Here is a 22,451-nt window from a genome sequence, read left to right as displayed (position 1 = left end):
TGGTTTAGATACTCTCCATTCACATTGACTCCTTTCTGTGACCAGTCTAATCTTCTGAAAGCTTCCTCAAGGGCAGCAGTAAACAGCTTTGGAGATATTGTGTCTCCTTGTCGAACTCCTTTCTCGATTTTAAATTTGCTACTGTCTTTGTCTAGTCTAATAAAGGAGGTAGCACTCTCATATATTTTCTTCAAAATCATAATATATGGGGTATCTATGCCTTGTCTTTCCAGTGCCCGAAACATTGCCTTATGCTGTATGGAGTCAAATGCCTTTTCATAATCCACAAATGCCAGGTATAATGGTGTTTTATATTCATTTGCTTTCTCCATTAGCTGTGATATTACGTGAAGGTGATCCATAGTTGAGAATCCTGTCCTAAAGCCAGCTTGCTCTTTCGGTTGATTCTCATCAAGTATTCTTTCTAATCTGTTAGTAATGACCCTTGTGAACAACTTGTAGATGTGGGTAACAAGCTAATTGGTCTATAATTTCTAATTTCTGATTTATCTCCTTTCTTATGCAGCAAAACTATGATTGCATTATTCCACTGCTTAGGTATCACACCTTTTCTAATGCACTTTGTGAAGAGCCTTGCCAGTTTTTGTGTTATGTCTCTTCCTCCAAATTTTAACAACTCTACAGTAACTTCATCTTCCTCCGGGGCTTTCTGATTCTTCATTTTCTTCAATGCATGTTCTACCTCATCAGGAAGAATATCGGGTATGTTGTATGTGTTGCTACTTTGCAATCCATCTTCCCCACTACTGGTATCATTCCCTCGCTCCTTGTATAATTCTCTATAGTAGTCTTCTGCTATTTGAATTATGCCTTCTCTGCTGTTTATAAGTACACCATCGCTATTCTTCAGTTTCAGTATCATTTGTCTTTCTGTATTACTGCTCATGGCTGCTGATTTAAATCCTTTGTTTTCCCTTAATGCTTGTTCTACTTTTCTTGTGTTAAATCATCTTATGTCCTCTCTGAGTCTCTTTCTAATGGCTTTGCATAACTCAGTATACTCAATTTTCTCCCTGTCAGTGTTTTTCTTGCTCTTCATTTGTCGTCTTCGGTTCATCATGACAAGTGTTTCTTGACTAATTTTTTCTTCTTTGGATTTCTGTTTCCCTATAAGTTTCTTGGGCTTTATCACTTTCAGAAAGTTGTAATATTCCTCGTCGATTTCTTGGTCCTGAGCAGTCTGCAGAAGCTCAAACTTGTTTTTAAGTTCCAGTACATACTGCTTTTTCTCCTCCTGTGTTATCTCAAAGACCTTTGTATTATTTACTCGAGTCAGTTTTTTCCTTTCCTTTCCTACATCTATATCAAGTGTACATCTTACCATTCTGTGATCACTTCCAGCATTTACCTTATTCAGGACGGTAACATCATTCACAATATATCTTCTGTTAGTGAGAATGAAGTCGATTTCATTAGTTGTTAATCCATTTGGACTCTTCCATGTCCACTTTCTGTTCACCCATTTCTTGAAAAAAGTGTTCAATACTGACAGTCCTTGAGATCCTGCAAATTCCACAAGTCTTTCACCTCTTTTATTTCTTTCACCAATTCCAAAATTTCCTATAGTTCCTCTTTCTGCGCTGTTTTGTTTTTTTCCAACCTTAGCATTGAAGTCCCCCATAATAATAGTGTAGTGGGTTTTCTGCTCATCTAGAAGACTCTCAATTTCAGTGTACATTTCTTCAACCTCTTCATCATCATGGCTCGATGTTGGTGCATAAATCATTATAATCTTTAGCTTGTACCTCTTAGAAATCTTGAGTATTAGCCTTGACACCCTTGGTGCTAATACAAACACATAAAAGAATATAATTCCATTCATTGTCATTGATGGCATGACAATTAAAGCAAAACAGCATTGAAATGTTTTGCCATTCTAACTGAAATATTTTACAGTACTAACTTTATTGTAATATTGTGTTATGTTTTCAGTAAGTGAAATTGCATTTCCAAGTGAATGTCTTGAAAAACTTTGAAATGCATCAAATTAATGAAATGTGCAGCATTGCTAGCAATATTCAAGTTATAAGCATTTAGCTTTAGTATTAATAGTGGCAAATAATAATTCAATAATAATAATAATAATAATTTATTTATCTCTATTTTATGTTACAATTTTTTGGGAGATAACAGCAAAAAGGGAGGGAGAACACATAAGTTAATGACTTTTTAGGGGATGTTCCCTTAAAAAAACAATGAATATACAATTGAAAAATATAGTTCTGAAACTGTACAGGTAATGTTCAACAGAAAAGACATAAATAAATTGGAGTTTTTTTGTACATTTCTTTACAGAAGACTTCGAAAAGCATCACTACTTACACTACCATTGTGAATATTTTTACAATTAAATGAGGAGAGAAAAGAAAAATGATGAGATGTCTACACAGAAATTTACAAACTATTTGCCGACTTCTTCCTTTAACATTTGTACATTATTTCCATGTTGGTGTTTTTAAAATCCAGAAGTTGAGTGGAAGGTAATTTGAATCAGACATCTCTGGTGATGTGTTCAATTAGTAGTTTCTTGAATTGATTTAGTGAAGTGACATTTTTGAATTTTGCAGTAAGTTTGTTCTAGGTTTTAGCACCTCTGTATTTTATACTTTTCTGACCTATGGCTTTTCTGAAAAGCAGAATCTTCAGGTTGGCTTCATTTTTAGACATTTTGTATGATATTTCTTCTTCTTTAGTTATGAAAAAGGATCTGAAGATGGGGAGAAACTCTGGTGTCTTCAATGTATTGTTAAAAAATACCACCTCAGCTTTCTGTAGCAGTTGGTAGATGCTGAGGATTCTCACTTCCTTGTATCTCGAACTAACCAATGCTTTCCAGGGAAGGCCCAAAATTGAACGAATGCATTGATTGAGAATGTAGTTGATTCTCGCAAGGTTTTCTTGGCTGGTGGTACCCCATGTGATGATTCCATAGGTGAGGTGCAGCTGAATTAAAGAAAGGAATACTAGTCTGAGAAGGGAAGGAGACACCCAGGCGGCCCTGGCGAGTATTCCCGCTAGATACGAAGTTTTCTTTCATAGAGTTATCATCTGTTTTGCCCAACTTACTTTACCATCTAGCCAGGTTCCGAGAAACTTGGTTTCATTCACCCTTTCAAGTTGTTTTTCTTTGTATGTTACATCTAACTCAATATTTAGTGGTTTTTTTTTTCATTCTAAACACCATGTATTTTGATTTTTCTGGATTCAGTATAAGCTGATTCTTTTGAAGCCAACTATGCATCACAGAGAGCAAGGCAGAGATTTTGAGTTGAAGCTGATTAGGGTCTTTCTCTGTGATCAGAATGGAAATATCACTGGCATATGCTACTAGGTGAGAAGATCGAAGAAGAAGAGAGAGAAATTCATCAATGTAAAGAACAAATAGGATAGGTCCAAGAAGTGAGCCTTGAGATACTCCCCTGGAGAAATAACAGATGTCGGAGTATGATTGATTTGTTCTTACAACAAATGGCCGATCAGTAAGGTAGCCTTCAAGGAGAAGGTTAATTTTCCCTCTCAAGCCAATATTATTGAGTTAAGTAGAATACAGTGAAACTTCCCTTTAACGGACAGCCATGGGGAACGAAAATGTGTCCGTTAGAGAGAAGTTTCCGCTAACAAGAAGTCTGAGGGAGAAAAAAAAAAAAAGAAAAGAAAAATCGTTAAACATTTAATGTAAAATTAAATTAAAATAGATACAGATTTTGAACAATATTTTTGTAAATAATATACATACAATTGTGCTATACATATTATGACTTTATCTTAAGGAAAATACAGTAAACCCCCGCTATTCGCAGGGGTTACGTTCCTGAGAAATGCCGCGAATACTGAGTTATGGCTTCCATAGTAATAAAGGGGTTCCGTTCCAAAGTATGAAATATATAAGAAAAACTAGTCTAAAATTTTGTCTATGTATGTATTATATGTACCTTCATAATATGACTATGTACATAGTGAAATGCAAGCATATGGCATCGAAATGAAAATAAGAAACAATTTAATATTAAATGTAATATTTATTAGAAATTTCAAACAAATCTTTCAAACCAGCGTCTTTGCTAGCTAATAAACCTATCCCGCCAGTGCTATCACCAGTTTCGCTAAAGCGTTGATAAGGAGTTTTGCGTTTTCACGAATGATGAGTGAATTTAACGGAATTTTATTTTGAGTTCGGTCTTCTATCCACAGATTTAAAGCATTTTCCATTTTTTCTAATTTAACATCACGAGTTACAGAGCAAATTTTTGAAGCAATTAGCGCATTTTCACGGACACTACGGCGGATTTTTTCTTCCGATTTTTTGATTGATCGTACCGTTGACTCATTGATTTTATAATGTTTTGCCACTGAGGAGACACTTTCACCATTAGAAATTTTATCTAATAACTCAATTTTATTCGCTAATGTCATCACCTTCTTTGATATTCACATTTCTCTTGTTATTCATAGTAGTATTTTTGTAGGGGTTAGAAAGAACTTGTCCACAATAAAGTCACTTTCTTCCGTTAACACACTCGAAAAAGTCTGTTTTACACTGCAAAACGGTAGATTTATCACTTTTTTAAGCATATCAATTTATAAATTGATAAATTTATTCAATTTATAAGCATATAAATTAAAAGCAAACGACGAAACCTTCCATAACAAGTGCATAACACATATTGAACAAGGATTAGCGAGAAACATTCACGCTCGCGATTTTGTCACCCCTCTCCCCCCACCCACTGAGCGCTGTTTTGACCGGGAAAGATAATTTTAGCCACGCCCATGTTTTTTTATGGCAGAAAGTATTCACAGCGCTTTAAAATTCACATTTTTTAGGTTTCATTTTATATTAAATCGGCGATCGCGAATATGCGAAACCGCGAATACAGATACCGCGAATAGCGGGGGTTTGCTGTACACTTATTTATCTTATTTACTATCTTAAGAAAAATAATCACTTATTTTCTTCTGCACCTTCTTCCGGCTGATAATTTTGTTTTCAGCATTTGTTTGGAGTGAAGAAACCATCGAAAGTCCTTCAGTATCTTCTTCAGCGGCGAAAAACATTTTTAAACGATTGATTTGTATGAGCGCTTCTTCTATTTTCATCGGTGGTTAGTCGTTAATATGTTCTTCACCAGAATGACCTCCTTCCGTTTCTTCATCCTCATGAGGAATTTCTTGAAAAATATCGATGATAATGTCGTTGATATCTAGAGCACCATCTTCTGTAGCGAGGTTCGAGTCTATATCTTTGTAGCCAGGATCACTTGTAGCTGAAGTATCGTACATTATCAATAGATGTTGAAGTTCTTGGTGCTCCACATTGCTGTTCACAACTTCAATTTTTGCGTTTGAGAAGCCAGACTTTACAAAACAGTTCATGACAGTTTGTTTTCTAATTGCGTTTACTGAAGAGGAAATCCATTGAATCCCATCTAGGATTCTGAGCTTCTTTGCAAGGTCAATCACACATGTTACATCGTTCATGTTTCCAATGTGATGTCTTAAAACACGTTTTCTGTAGTGAAGTTTAAAATTTTTTATTATCCCTTGATCCAAGGGCTGACACTCTGCAGATGTGTTTGGTGGCAGAAAAACGATTTGAATGTTGGACAATTCAATGTGCGGGTGAGATGCAGCATTATCCATGAAAAGAATAATTTTTCTGTTTTGACGAATCATGTTTTGGTTAAAGTGACTTATCCATTCGCTCATGATATCTCGTATCATCCACGCTTTTTTATTAGACTTCCAGTCAAGATTCAACTTTATGCCCTTGAAACAACGAGAATTTTGTGGTTTTCCTATAACAAGAGGTTGTTCAAAGTCTCCCAGCATATTTGTACACAATAGTACAGTCAAGCGTTCCTTAGAAATTTTTCCGCCTTGGCACTTTTCGTTTTTTAGACTCATTGTTTTTTCAGGAAGAGCTTTAAAAAACAACCCTGTTTCGTCACAGTTGTAAATACCCTTAGCTTCAAAATCAAGACATAAATCTTCCAATTTGACGGTCCACTCTGTTACAACCCCAGTATCAACAGATCCACCTTCACCACTTACGGTTTTCCAAGAAATTTTATGCAGAGTTTTGAACTTGTCTAGCCATCCCACAGAAGCTTTGAACTCATTTGCTCCCATAGATTTCACAACCTCCAAAGCCTTTCCCCTAATAATAGGCCCATTAATGGGAATTTTTTTTAGCATGTGCGCGAGAAAACCACTCATACGTAACATTGTCAATTTGAAGTCCAACAGTTTTCGGGAATGATTTTTGAACCTGATCATTTACGTGTTGTCAAAATTGTTTGAGCAGTTCATTTTTTTTCTTTAGGATGTCGCTTACCTGCGTCTTCCCGATTTCGAATTTTGCAGCAAGATTGCGAACGCTATTTTTTTGCCGATCATACGCATTAATGAGTTCGACTTTATCTTTTAAAGTTAAATGTTTACGAGAAGACATTGTGCACTTCACACGACACTGAACAAAACTGAAACTGAAACTAAAAAGACGAAAGGCCGACCATATCCCCCCCCCCTGCACACACCGAATTCATCAGAAGTTTTACACGTGCCTTAAAATTCTTGAAAAAGGGTTTAGAGCCGCGACGTAAACCTTGATAAAATTCAGAGAATCGGAAATAGAAAATAAACACACGATTGAGGCAATACGTGGAAGAAACGTTCCTAGAAAAATGGCCGTGAGATCGCCCGCTGTCCGTTATGGGGAGATCAAATTAAGTGCTAATCTAAACGAAACAGTGCAGATTGCCTGTCCGCATCCGTTACAGAGAATGTCCGCTAGACAGAAGCTGCAAACACGTTAAAACCAATGGAGGTGAGTTGGGGAATTTGAAAATGTCCATTAACGAGAGGTGTCCGTTATGAGAAGTTTCACTGTATTATGGTTTATGCAATCAAAAGTTTTAGATAAGTTAAGAAACAGTGCTATAGCATAGTGACCCTTTTCAAGGCTATCGATGATCCTTAAGCAGAAGTCAACAATTGCAAGATCAGAAGGATGTTTTAGTGATGAAGTGACTGTTGTTGATGGATGGGCTGATTTTCTTCAAGAAAAACCACGAGTCTGCTATGAAGAATTTTTTTCGAATAATTTTGCAAAAACTGAGAGTAGAGCTATCGAGCGAAGTTGTTGATAGAGTTACAATGGTTTCCCTTTGGAACAGGAATGATTATTGCTTTTTTTTAATTGAGAAGGGAATTTACCAGATTGAAAAGAGAGATTGAATATATACTTCAGTGGCATAAGAATTGAGCTAAGGACCTTTTTCAGCAGAGAAGGAGATATTTCATCAAAGCCAGGGGCTTCCTTTTCTTTCAATTGATTCCCTGCCTCTAAAATCTCTTGATCGGAGAGGGGAGTGAGAAAAAAAGAGTTTAATAATTTCTATTGTTGTAATTTCTTTGTCTCTGAAATCAAGTTCATCTTGAAAGAGGTTATTTCCACTTGATATAAAGTGGTTACAGAAGGCAGTGGTTTTTAGCTCGTCATCTGAAATGAGTACCTCGATTTTAGCTACGTCTCCAATGTAGCTCTGTGATTTCAGTTTCCTTCCCGGTAATATTATGTTCAAAACTGTCCATTTTTTCTTGTTAATATTCCTGTAAGTTGAGAACTATATTTTCTTTTCTCTGACTGAATGCAGTCAATGACTTTGCTTCTGTAGGTTGTGTATTTAATTTTATCTGCTTGATTCCTGTTGCTCTAGCAATTCTTGCAAGGTTGTCTCTTTTCTTTAACATATTACAAATCTTGTTTGAGATGAACAGGCATATTTTCCCTCTTGGCCTAATGGCCTTTTTATTCCCTGGGCTCCTGATATGTGATACGTATTTTTCATAGCATATTTAGGATATGCTTAAAAAAGCAGTTTGTTGTAATTTCAGGATCACTCGTAGCAAGCACTCCATCCCACGTTGACTGCTGCAGGTTGTGACAAAGCTGATTGAGAGAGTCTGGAGTGACAGATTTGAAAATGTGCATGGTCTCTGCTTCATTTATTTCATTTTCAATTACCATTAAGATGGGACGATGATCTGAAATAGTTGTATCAAGTGAGAGAGCATTCCCCAATTGCATACGTAAGAGAGCATTCCCCAATCACGAAGTCAAGAAGGGAATTGTAGGACTTTCCCATTCTAGTTGGAATATCTCCATCAGTAAGAACAGAGAAACCATTTGAAGTAATGCCATCTAGGAGGTCTTGCATCTGAGAGGAAGAGCTTTGAAGAATGTTAATATTAAAGTCGCCAATCAGTAGAAGGCTTAGGGATTTGCTTGTGAAATGAGATAGAGTATTGTCAAGAGTTACAAGGAAGCTGTTAACTGAAGCTGAGGTCAGTATAGACACCCGATCACCAAAGAGGCAGTGCGGATCAAATTGAGTTCACAAGCTTGATCAGGCAGATTTGAGATGGGAAAGGCAGAGCATTGCAGATGACTGTGAACATAAATAGCAACTCCACCACCTTTTGAATCACCTCTGCAACTTTGAAAAGAGTGTCTGGAATTTGGATTGAAACCTCCGGAGAGAACCAGGTCTCGGTAAGAACCATCAGGTCTGGATGCAGATTCCATGATGTCAGTTGAGCGAGGATTTCATCATTATGTTTTACAAGACTGCATGCGTTCATATAGAATACAGTAATTGCATCTTTTGATGCTGCAGAAGGCATAAGGTGTTTGGCTGAATTGTTGGAAAGTGACAGGTAGAAAGATGTTTTCACAAGAGTTAGTGTCATTCAAATTCTGATAGGCTGAAGAGAAAGATGAATCATTTGTAGACATTATTTCCTGTAGAGATTCCTGAATATCTGAAAAACGCACGGATTGTCATTCATGCTCACTTGTTTCGATAGCTAAGTCACTAGCTGGTAATCTAGGAACAGGAAGAGGGGACGTCCGTAGAAAGGCCGAATGATGGTTCCCACAGACGAACAGTGGTCCTTCAGTAATTCATCAAAGTCTGTTTGCTAACATTGAATGTAGAAAGAGCTGCACGACTCGTGTTTATAAATCATTTTTATTACCTTTGCTTCTAACTGCAGTTGAGTTCTGATATGCTGCTCTAATTCTGTATCATAGAGTTGAGGTTCGAGTCTCAAGACAAAAATACCCCTGGTCGAACTTTTGGTTCTGGGGATTACTCTGAATGTAGAGTTGGTGGCTGTTCCCACAACGGGAGGAGGATGTCGACATCTGCCTGTGTGATTAAAGGCAGATAGATTCCGCTGTCTTCCGATGAGATCTGTCCGCTGCCTAGAGGAAATGACATCTTCTGGGAGTGGATTTGTAGTTCAGTTGACATCCTTGATGTTTTCTGAGACGGACTGGTGACAGGAGCATATACTGGAGGGTATGGAGGTTGCTTTGTAATAGGTGTAAGTGGCTTCTGCAACAGGAGCGGGGGTTGGCTGGAAAGTAGAATTTTCAATGTAGGACTTAATGATCTGCTGGAATTTCGAATAAGATCTGTCAAATCTGAAATTTTCTATAGTAAAATATAATTAAATTCACGCAATTGCATGTTTTCCAATCTGATTTTTTTTAGTTTCATCAAGATGAGAGACCATCATGGATTTGTGAATGTCCAAGATTTCAAAAATGAGTTTTGTGGTCAGCTCATTTGGATTTTCATCTTGTGAAATTTCTTGGTTAAGGAAGTAAGAGAAGGAGTGATTTGTCTGCTCTGATTCCACGTCATGAGGTATGCCTCGGATAGCCCACTCTGCTGAGTATTCATTGATGATAAGGGACAGTTGAAACACCGAGGTTCACTGCCGGAAGGGCTTGAGAGATCAGCTGGGCTGGATCCCAAGTTATTTTCATGTTTCGTCTGCTTTTTCTTTGATTACCTGTGATTTATATAACAAGGGCACTTCCATGAGTCGATCACTGCCTGTGAAATCTTTTTCCAGTTCGCTGTTGACATATCTATGCATTTAATGCAGTATACAAGACCGCATTCCACATTGCATTGAAGGAAGTCTTTGCATTTCTTTTTGCACAATTGGCAAATAATTTGCACTTGCGGAGCCATTGTAATTAATCAAAAGAAATTCTGTGTAATAAGTGCACGGAATTTCTTTTGAAATCAAAAATATAAAAAATATACAATATATAAAATATGAATATACAAAGTATGACATTAGCATTAGTAGAGGCATATGATGCAAGAAAGCAAGCTTATGCAGCATCAGCCAAAAAAAAAAAACCATGCTCCCATTTCACCCCTCCATTCGTTCCAAGTACCTGTCCAGCTCAGCCTTAAATTTATTTAGGCTATCAACTTCCACAACAAAGGATGGAAGTCTGTTCCACCAACCAACCACCCACTGGCTAAAGGCAAAGAGATATACAACACAGAATTATTGCTATCTGAAATGATTTTGTACTAAATCATTTAGTATGATGCAAAAAATGATGCAAGAAAGCAAACTTATAACAACATCATAAAAAAATAAATGAATAAATACTACTTCCAACATCACCTATTCAACTCCTAATAATTCCCCCTTAAATCTATTCAAACTACCTTACTTCCACATCAGATAGAAGTTTGTTTCCACGATCAGTTTATTCTGGCTGAAAGCAAATCTTTGCCCAGCTATCCTGCAACATGTTTTCCTGATTTAAAAATATGCCCATTGTATTGCTGTCTAAACAAGAGGAGGGTTGTCATCTGCATTTGGCTGCTCAATCCATTCAAAGCTTAAATGCTCCAATCAGATCTGGCAGATGACTAATTTCCAGATGTGACAATTTGCATAACTGAAGCCTTTATTGGTATTCTTAAAAAAGTTTTGTTCCTCTCACTAATTTTGTTGTCCTTTATATCTTTATTGTCACTAATGATTAAAACAGCCACAATATGAAGTTGCATATGTACAAATAGCAACCCACCAAGTTTTGTGTAGTTTCAATAAAGTTTTTTTTAATTACCAGTCCAGAAGTCAACAGAGCTGTGTGAATGAGGAAAGACGTACAGAATCAGTCACCATGCAGTTATCCAGTATTTTAGAAAAAAGTAACTAACACCAATGGCAATATGAGGATATGGTTACAACATTGGGAGAGGATGCCTATTTGCTATTCCATGGTTAAGAAGTGGGCAGCAGAATTTAAATGAGAGAGAGAGTGCCTGGAAGATGACCTGCACTGTGGAAGATCTGCAATGTCTATCACTTGTCACTGCTGCAATGGATGCATTCTTGGAAGCCCAAGAGACAATTTTCTTTGTAGCTGGAATCAATGCACTGTAACATTAGTGGGAAAAATGTATTGATTGAAAAGGGAACTGTATTGAAAAGCAACATGTTACCAGTCTCCTGAAATAAACCCTTCATACTCAGACCATGAACGTTTCAAACACCCCTCATACATATGAATGTAATGAATATAATTTGATGTCTAGTTATAACTCTGACTATATATTATAACCATTTATTCTGTTGTGTGAAATAGCTATGTACACATTAGCAATATTGTGGAGGCACAAAGTTTAATCATTTCTGTCTAATTTATTGGATCTAAAATTAACTATGGTTGCTAAAAACAAATTGAATAAACTTAACAGAAAGGTTGGGATTATTTTTAATAGCCCAAACTGGTCAGAAGAACACTACACAAACTAGGACAATAATTAGACCTTAGGGGGCATCTTTACACCTGAATTCTTTCTCCCAGTACAGTACATTTAAACAGACTTTTTTTTTTTATTAAGCTCAATGTTATGGCATATACAGGGTACTTTCTAACAAGTGGGCTGTACTTTTAGGATTGATTCAGTACCTGAAAACTGAGAAAAGTTCATATAAACATGTGGACACATTCTGAAAAATTATGGAGCTATAATAAAAAATAAGAATATGCAAACTTGTTGTACCCAGTATGAATATACATTTTACTAGGTATATGTGTTATGTATTAGTTTTTACCATGAAAACCCCATAGCTGCTAGTTAAAACTCAACAGCCATTGCTGCTCTGTGACTGATCAGAATCATACACATTTATGTAAACTTTTTTTGTTCTGAATCAATCCTAAAAGTAGAGCCCATGTGTTGTGAGGTGTACAGATAGTGCATAGCATAGACTGAAATGTCTAATTTTGTGAAGGATATAGATCTGTTAAGACATTGTAGAGAAGAACAAAAAGTAAGGGGCAGAACAAGAAAGTCCTGAATTCAGTAAATTGCAGCATCTGGAAATGAAGTGCCAATAAGGAGGAGGCCTGATTAAAACATTTAAGGTTTTAAAACTGGGTTGAGTAAACTAAATGCTAATGGCATTTTTAATATTTCTTGGACAACACATGAGCAGACAAAAATTTAAGTTAAAAAGGGATGGTTGCAGGAGACATGCATGAAGATTTGCATTTAGTCAGAAAGTAATTTATTGTTGGATGATATTTCCATTTGAATAAATTCCATTTGAATAATTTAAACTTAATTTGAATAAGTTTAAAAGAGTTAACAAATTATTAGAAGGACTTCCAAATAAATGACATAAGTATTTATTTATTTTTGGCTTTCTATATAAGTCTCCCTTCTTATATCATTTTGCTAATACTGATATAATCTTTAATGACCACATGCCTGACCAGTTAATGGGCAAAATGATGCAAGGAAACAAAGTTTATACAGCAAAAACAAAAAAAAAAAAAAAAACCAGCCAATACCCACTTCATTTGCCCATTTCCAATAATTTTTTCAAACCTTTAAATATACTTGAACTATCCACTTCTACAATGCTCATTAGAATTTACTCTAATCATCAGTTATTCTCTTGCTGAGTGCAAATTTCTGCACATCTGTTTTCAATTTTAGTTTATACTCACTTTTGTGTGTCATTTGAAAAAAACATCCATCAGCGTGGATGTCTTTCTCAGATGCCTAGTTTCCAGAAACTGCAATTTACAGAACGCTACTCTTGATAAAAATATCCTTTAGTGTCTGCAAATAATCTTGTTGCTCTTCTCTGCACCATTTCCAACAGGCCTGTGTCTTTCATAAAATGAGATTTCCAGACATGTATGCAGTTGTCCAGTTATGGCCTAACCATTGCCTTATATACAGCAGAATAATCACTTCTTTGGCCCTGCTGAGAAAGTTCCTGTTTGTCCTTGTCAGGATTCCATGAGCTGCTTTAGCATCTTGCACTGTTCAGGAGAATTTCATATCAGACTCTACAATCACTTTCAGATAGTTTTCTTTATCTACCACTTTGGTGCTATGTTATTCCAGGATTACTGCTACCCAACTGTAGTACCCTGCATTTATCACTATTAAAGCACAATTGCCATTTTTCTGCTTATATGCTTAGATCTTGAATTAGCATACTCTGATTACTGTCATTAACCACTGTTCCTACATTTGTATCATCAGCAGACTTAGACTTCAAACTTGAAATACCCCTATTAGTGCCATTAATAAATACACCTAACACTCAGTTAATGTACACAATGCGTTCTTGGAAAACTACATTAATTGAATGTACACTAAACAAACAATGAATCACCATGCAATCTTATGTAGCTCAGTTTTTATGAAAATAAACTCATAAACCGAGATGTATTCCTAAAGATTTGCAAATAATTTTATTTCTTTTTAAAATGAAATCGGAATAAATATACAAATTTCCTTCTTCTTTTCATCATTTACTGCTTATTTTCAATGTTGTGATCAGCATCCTCTGCAATTCTTCTCTTCAATTGTATCTTCCTCCTTCATCATGTTATTTCTTAAACATTTTAGGTTTAGACACTTTGAAGGGGTCTTGGAGATTTCATCATCACAAATCTTCATTCTTCAATTTGCATTTGTGCCTGCAAATCACTCAAATTATTGGTTTTGAGGTCCTCTCTATGAGACTCCAGCAACTCATTCATATCTTGTATCTCATTCCAGGTTAAGCTCTTTTGCAGTGTCTAAAATTTCAAATTTTCATCTTTATGACCTCTTCTTGCATTTCTTAGAAATCTTTATAGTCTTGGACAAACTGTGGCAATGTTTCTATCTGCCATACAGATGTTATACTTCCTTATAAAACTGCTGAACCAGGATTCTTCTCAAATAATAATATTTAAAGGTGAAAATGACCCCTTAATCCACAGACTTTTCTTTTTTTCACCCCACCAATTTAAGGGGCACCGCTGCTTTGTTTTCTCTTGTCATTTATTTTAATCACATGTTAAAAAGCACTTCTGAAAGTTATTGTTCTATTCAAACTATGAATACTGAGACCGTGTAACATGATCAGCAATGTGCTTGAGCTGCTAAAGTGATACTGAAAGTGAACAGTATCACAAGTGAAGAAAACATGCATATTTCTTCTGCCACCTAAGCTCATCAGTCCACATAACATCCATTTTGGTCTAAATCTTGAACAATATATATCTTACTCTGTGTACTTATTGGCCTCTCTGACACTTCCCACTTGACATTTACACTTAAATAACAACATTAGTAGGTCATACTGAAAAGAGTTTAGAAAATGTCTAGGTCCATAATAATCACGTTTGTTAAAATAAAATCCCTTTACCCTTAACAGTAGCTATTTCTTTGAATAAATTCCACATTAATACACTGATTATTGCTACCTAAAAGTTCCTTTACTTGAAGACTTAATACATAATGAATCACTGCTGATAAAAAGATCAAGAATATAGCCACATTTTGTTGCCTGTTTAACACGTTCATGTAGAAAACAGTCATTCTGCAAATCAAGAAATGTTCTGCTTCTGAGTAAACTGCCCAGTCGAGTTCTCACTGATAAAAAGTTCAACCCTCCTTCTCCATGATAAGATGTTCTGATTTAATGGCATACTTTATTTGTCTGTATAGTTGTTTATTATGCCCATCAGTCATTTTACCTATAAAAGATTCCTATGCTCATTTTTGTTTTTCTACTAAATGTTATTCAATCTGGTGTGCCAAAATTGGCACACCAGATTGAATAACATTACTTTGGTAATCTATCTACTTGTTATACTGCTTTAGAATCTGTGTGCTTCTTAACCAAAAAGTCTTAACTCTCCCCACTCCTTCTGCCATGCCCATCCATTCTATATACATTGTAATTGCTATATTCAAATTCGGCATTCCAAATATCAGAGTGATACTATGTTTATGTTGTACTTGCCGAGTTGGCATTTGATGACTTAAGCAATACTTTAAACTCATTAAATTTATTTAATATACTCCTAACACTAGTGTATAAGAAAATAATTGAAGAAACCTTGAGTTGAGGTCTTCTAGATGAAATTAGGAAATGTTGGTTGCAGCAGTAATTTTTTTTTTTATCAGTTTCACTGTAATATTTAAATAATGCAAAAAATAATGCAAGTTACTTCCAATGTAATTAAAATGCTTGTAAATAAATTGTAATTATACCATCTGTTTAGTAAGAGTTGTGTTTTTTAATATTGCTTTATGACAGTTATATGTTGAACTACAGAACCTTGGAGAATTGGACAATACATATATTTTCTATACCTCTGATCATGGATATCATCTTGGACAATTTGGCCTTGTTAAAGGGAAATCAATGCCATTTGAATTTGATATTAGAGTTCCATTTTATGTACGTGGTCCACGTGTTCCTCGTGATGTCCGGTAAGTTTTCATTTTATAAATGGTCTTAATGGTTGTTTTATGATATTTTTGATTATGAAAATAATGTTGGCCATATTGCAAAGTAGGCTAATACTGAAATCAGAACATATGCAACCTTAATAAAGTTTTATATGCAAGGGAATGATCATTTAATTTGCAGACTGGTGCAAGATCTTACCTTAATTGTCATCATCTGAATCTTCTGTGGATTTCTCTTTTTCGAAATAAATACTCTCCCTTGAACTTTATGCACTTTCGCCACCATCGTACCCACACATTAAATGCTTCCTGCAAGCTATTTTTCAAAATACTGCAAAGTGCTTCCATTGTGGTTCTGCAAGAATTGTTGTCAGACATAAAATGCTTGCCTTTCACTGCTTTCTTCAAACATGGATACAGGAAATCACACGAAGTGCGATGAATAAGGGAGATATGGCAGAACCTCAGCACCTATGGAAGTGATCACTGGCTGCACAATATTAGCCGTGTGGGGCCTGGCATTGTCCTGATAGAGAAACCACTTCACACCGGCAAGTTCCTGGCATTTCTCGTGAATGGTGTGGCGAAGTTTGACTCTGAGAACCTGAGTATGCTTCCTTATTCAAAGTTGTTCCACAAGGCACAGAATGTGTACAAGAATGCCTTTTATGTCTAAAAACACAAGAACCACTTGTTTGTCAGCTCGAAATTTCTTAGGTCTTGATGAATCAGAATGCTTCCACTCACCCGATTGTTGTTTTGTCTGCAAGTTTCATCACAAGTCACTATTCAGTTTAAGAAGTTTTGATCCCATGTTTCAAAACAATCAAGCATTTCTTTGCATAAGTCTACTCTTTGCTGTTTTTTGTTCTGGAGTCAAATTGTGTGGAGTCCAGCGGGCACAGATTCGGGACATTTTCAGATGACATTTCATAATAGTGTGAGCAGTATCATATGAAATGGACTACCTAATTCATGAAGTGTAATTCTCATGTCTTCATCCAAGATTTCCTGGGCTTTTGCAAGTTTCTCGGTTGTTCAGGAGAAATGCTGACTGCGTCTTGGGTCATTTGCAACAGACTCATGAATATGGCCATCCTACCAAGACACTCAATACCATATACTTCATTCATCTCTCTCTTTAACTGTTTCCGATAGATTTAAGCTCTGTCTGGCATAATAATAACAAATCACATATCACTGTTTAAGCTTGACAAGTATTGGCATGCCCATAGAGAATCTGCTCAGGGAGAGCGTCTCTAGTGGCAGTAAACTTAAAATCTTGCACTAATTAAATGATCACCCCTTGTGTGTGTGTGCGTGTGTGTGTGTGTGTGTGCGTGTGTGTGTGTGTACATAGTAGACTTTCCAATTTTCCGGGATAGTTGGTAAAAAAATCCCGGATAATCAATTTCACAGTTAATCTAAAAAGTATGGTGATGGATTAAAAAAAATGAAAAAACTTCCATGCATTACTTGCATGTCCAATACGATGCTTGCATAGGCAGGAGATCACCAGGAGGATGCAGCGCCCGTGTGCAAAAATTTATATAGCGCCCCGTTAATTAAAAACATAAAATAATCTAAAATTCAATGAATTTTATCTTCGGCTTCCTGGCACCTGTATGCTTCACACATGGACAGCACACCCCTCTGAATAGGTATAAAAACATACCTATAGGTAATGATGTATGCTTGCATCGGGCACCAAAGTCTGCCGACAGTGCACAATAATTTTCACATTTTTTTACAAATTTTGTTTTAACTTAAAAAGTCTGTTGTTATCTTTTGCTTTTAACATTATATTTTAATTTTACAAAAAATAGGAGAGATCAGTGAAAATCAATTCATTCACTTAGAGAAATACGAAAGTATAGAAGATTATTTTTTTCCTTTTGCAACTTTTTGACGAATGGCACTTTGAATATTCCTTAAAACAATTTTTTTCCAATGCTGCTCCAGGTAATCAAGAAGTGCTTCTGCGTGGTTTAAAGCAACACAGTGGCTAATTTTTTGTGATGATATCATCTCTTTCTCTTCTTCAGGTTGTTCACCATCATAATTTAGTGGTGGTATAGTAGTCATTACCTGATGTAAAATTTTTTCATCATTTAGTACTTTATAGCCAGCTAAATCTTTGTCAGAATTCAGCCAATCACGAATTGATTGCTCATCGAAATCCCCACACCCCCCTCAATTTGTTGCAAATTTCGGTACTAATCTGGTACTAATCTTCGCAGTTTTCTTCGAATCCTTCATTTCCCAGTAATATATTACTCCAAGACCTCTTTAAGATTATGCTCTTTATTGATTTCCATGCTGCTGAAACTTCATAAATCACATCAAGTACAGTCAGGTTTTTCAAAATGTCAATGAATCACAATCACATTTTCTTCTGCTAACTTGAGAGATAAATTTCTGCGATAAATCGCTTAATTTGTTGGATGACACCTTGATCCATAGGTTTTATTAAAGCTGTCACATTGAGAGGTAAATATTTTATGAAAATATTTCCATCATCTGATTTTAGAATTTCTTCATTGGGATGACTTAGTGCCTTTTCTAATAGCAGGACAGCTTTCTGTGGCAAGTCCAGTGATCCCAGATGTTGTCGCACTGAAGGCACAAATTAATTTAGTTCTAAACCAACTGGGAAATATCTTCTTGTCCACCCAGGCTGATTTATTTTTGTAGTAATTGACAGGTAAATTTCATATTGAAATACTCGAGAAAGCCTGTGGTTTTTTTGCCGTTCCAATTACACAGAGTTTCAAAGAATGAGACCCGACAGCATTTGCACAGCAAAGAACTGTCAATCTTTACTTTTGCATTTTATGTCCTGGAGCTTTTACCTCGGCTTAATAAGCCAAAGTTTTTGACGAGAGATATTTCCAGTACAATCCTGTTTCATCGGCATTGTAGATTTGCTCCAGCACAAGTTCATTGGTTTCAATAAATTTTTGAAACTCACTGGTGAATTCTTGGGCAGCCGGTGCATAACTACTTAGTTTTTCGTCTTGAATGGCAATATGACGAATGCCATGCCTCTGTTTAAACCACATCAACCACCCAGAAGATGCATAAAAATCACCCTGCAGTTTTAATTCATCAAAAAATATTTTGCTTTTGCTGCTCAAACTGCCCCAGAGACTGAAATGTCTTCTACTCTTTATTGGCTAAACCACAACACCATTACCTTGTTGAGGTCCTCTTATGTAGACAGTTTCAATGTTTTTCTGTTAATCATTCCTTGAACGCTATCAGATGTGCCCAAAAAAATCTAATAGTTTCCCTATATTTTTTACAATGTCACGTATGGGTCGATCACCAACAGTATAATGGTTCTTTAATAAATTGATTTAATGAATGCACTGTTTTCAAAATTTAAAATAAATAATAATTAAAAAATGTTCAATTGAAAGCACAACTCTTTTGCATTTTCTAAACAAAAAAAACATATTTACTGTAAAAAAAAAATCGACTGAATCACTCCTGACTTAAATAATTAAAGAAAATTTTTCTTTTTGAAGTACTATGGAACACAACAATCCACATGATGCACTAAAATAAACTAAACATTTGTCTCTTTCTGTTGTTTATTTGAGTGGAGAATGTGAAGACAGCGAGGGTTGCTGGGTAATAGGTTCATCTCCCAATCAAGACTTATAATGCTGCTTCTTGCCACTTATTTACGACTTGCAAAATATCTGTTTATACCTATTCTATTTATTACTTGAATTTCATGATTTCCAGTGGATTTTCTTTTTTTTCCCCCTTTGGAGTCTTGCAGTGTCCCGGTTAATGCGGTCCCAGTAACCAGAGAGTCTGCTGTATATATATATATTTTAAATGTACATATAGTGTTTTATTGTAACATGAATAGCACCCCAGGACAATTACATTCCTATTAAGAGCCTATAAGAAAAGGGGCAGAATAGGTTCCTTGCTCTTAAGGTGCGCCTCCGTAGCCAGGTGGGAAGGAGCAGCAGTGCATAGCACACGCTTCTTGATTAGACCGGGGTTCGAGCCCGTCACCACCAAATACGGAGAATGCGGAAAGGTCAGGGAATGACCACCGCATATCCCGGAGCAATATGGCCTTAGTTGCTAATGCTCCTAAAAACCAAATAACAAACAAACAAACAAACAAGCTCTTAAGGTATTATCAATTAATCAGTAAATTTTATTAATCTTGTTGAACTTCACTGTCAATTAAATTGTACTTTTAATTAAATACATATAATGACTTAGATTTTACGAACGTAACATAATTAATCAATACATAACTTGATACGGAACTTAAAGAAATTCGAAGATAATACTTGACACTTAAAAAATATATATATAGATATATAGTGTTACAACTGCATTGGGATACAAGTTTAGGGTTAAAATTTTGTACCGAAATTGAAATTTTATTAAAATTGAATCGGAATCATGACTCAGACCAGAGCAGCAAAGCAAAAGGCTCAAGCTAAATGGAGTGCTGTGGCAGGGGAGAACTGAGGGGGACAGCTGCCCTCTGAATCACAGCCTTTTAAAATGCACTGCTTGCTTTGTTTGTGGAGCAATCAGGTACAGGACATGATATTGCCAAGGGGAATGTCTTCGTGTGCGTGCGATGTAAGGAGTGTGAGGAAATGAGGCGACTACTCAGCATTGTTATGGGCCTATATGAGAGCTTGAAGGACAGGGTGGGTGCCCTCAAAGGATATCAAAATTGAGAGATCCATCAAGCTCTCAGCTGCCCACATCAATGCCAGAGCTTGCACTTGATCATCGTGCAACACAGCGGCAACCCTCAAGGCAGAATGCACTGATCCAACAGAAACTGGTAGTTGTTGGTGACTCTATTGTCAGGGAAACGGAGAACATGCTATGTAAAAAGGATAGCTGGAACAGCACCAGGGTATGTCTGCCAGGGCCAAAGGTTGATGACGTTGTAGAGAGAGAGAGAGAGAGAGAGAGAGAGAGAGAGAGAGAGAAATATCATCTTTTAAGAGCACAAAGGGTGATATTGTTGTGCACATTGGCACTAATGATATTAAGAGTAGGAGACCAGCAGAATTACTTAACAAGTACAGGTCACTGTTGAAAAAAAGCCGTGAATTAAGGGCGAAATTGAAAGTGTCTGCAATTCTGCCCAGACACGATAGTAGGGAGTATATGATGAGAGCCGCCTTGTTGATCAATTTGGCCTGGAAAGATTGTGCAGGGCTCAAGGGGTAGAATTTTTTTTCAGCCTGGTCTGTACTTGTTAACAGGAGAGACTACTTCTACAGGGATGGGATACACCTAAATAGAAAGGGTGCAAGAATATTTGCTGATGCTATTGAGGCAGTGTTAGGTGAGTCAGAAAACTGCTAGCTGGGGGGGAGGATATAAGGACTAATAGATTAACAGTAGCCACTGTCAGAGGTGAAAGTGATTCTTGTACTGCTTCTATTGGAATGAGCAGCAGCCTGGAAAACAAGATGCAGGGTATTTCAGAGACTGCTGGGAGTCATTGCGGTACAAGTAAACACGTGTGTTGTGTTAGGGTAGCTAAGAATAGCAACAGGTGCATGTATACTTGCATGTACACCAATGCTAGGAGTTTGGTAAATAAATTTGATGAATTTGAGATATTGCTCAGAACATCAAAGGCAGATATTGTTGGGATATCAGAGACGTGGTGTCACACAGATATAAGGAATGCAGAACTGGAATTTGTGGAGTACAATGCGTACAGGAAAGATAGACAAGATAGGAAGGGAGGAGGGGTTATACTATTAGTTAAGAAACACATAAAATCCATGGAAGTGAAGCCAGTCGACATCGCTGGACAGTGCAGTGTCGAGTCAATTTGGTGTGACATAAGCATTGGGAGATCAAAATTGAGAGGAGTGTGCTATAGGCCTAATGACTCTGATGAGTATAATAAGGAACTGTACAGGGAAATAGAGTGGGCCAGTAAATCAGAGAGTTTTATAATGGGGAATTTTAATTTCTCAGATATTGACTGGAATTTTTGGGTTGGTCACTCACACACTAACAATGCTTTTGTGAATTTATTGGATGATTGTTTTCTACATCAGCATGTTCGGGAGGCAACTAGAGGGAGTAATACAGTAAACCCCCTCTATTTGCGGGGGTTACGTTCCTGAGAAATGTCGCGAATACCGAAAACGCGAATACTGAGTTATGGCTCCCATAGTAATAAAGGGGTTCCGTTCCAAAGTATGAAATATATACGAAAAACTAGTCTAAAATTGTCTATGTATGTATTATATGTACCTTCATAATATGACTATGTACATAGACAGTACATAGGTGAAATGCAAGCATATTGCATCGAAATGAAAATAAGAAACAATTTAATATTAAATGTAATATTTATTAGAAATTTCAAACAAATCTTTCAAACAAGCGCATTGGTTAGCAAAAAAAACTTATCCCGCCAGTGCTATCACCAGTTCCGCTAAAGTGTTGATAAAGGAGTTTTGCCTTTTCACGAATGATGACAGAACTTAACGGAATTTTATTTTGAGTTCGGTTTTCTATCCACAGATTTAAAGCCTTTTCCATTTTTTCTAATTTAAAATCACGAGTTACAGAGCAAATTTTTGAAGCAATTAGCTCATTTTCACGGACACTACGGCGGATATTTTCTTCCGATTTTTTGATTGATCGTACCATTGACTCATTGATTTTATAATGTTTTGCCCTGAGGAGACACTTAGAAATTTTATCTAATAACTCAATTTTATTCGCTAATGTCATCACCTTCTTTGATATTTTCACATTTCTCTTGTTATTCGTAGCCATATTTTTGTAAGGGTTAGAAAG

The 22,451-nt window shown here is 36.3% G+C and overlaps 1 protein-coding gene across 3 annotated transcripts in view; it reads left to right on the top strand.

Annotated features, from left to right (window-relative positions):
- The window catches only part of Sulf1 (Extracellular sulfatase Sulf1), a 242,783-nt gene that overhangs the window by 70,581 nt on the left and 149,751 nt on the right, over window positions 1-22,451 (top strand). For all 3 annotated transcript variants that reach the window (XM_090386513.1, XM_090386512.1, XM_090386511.1), the window contains exon 6: window positions 15,469-15,644. In XM_090386513.1, the coding sequence (XP_090242639.1) occupies window positions 15,469-15,644 (176 nt within the window). The remainder of the gene's footprint in view (window positions 1-15,468; window positions 15,645-22,451) is intronic.

The sequence above is a fragment of the Mastigoproctus giganteus genome, chromosome 12 (genome assembly GCF_048544385.1).
Source record: "Mastigoproctus giganteus isolate SK-2022 chromosome 12, ASM4854438v1, whole genome shotgun sequence".
NCBI lineage: Eukaryota > Metazoa > Arthropoda > Arachnida > Uropygi > Thelyphonidae > Mastigoproctus > Mastigoproctus giganteus.
The sequence above is the reverse complement of the archived record's forward strand: the minus strand, read 5'-3'. Positions and strand labels throughout refer to the sequence as shown.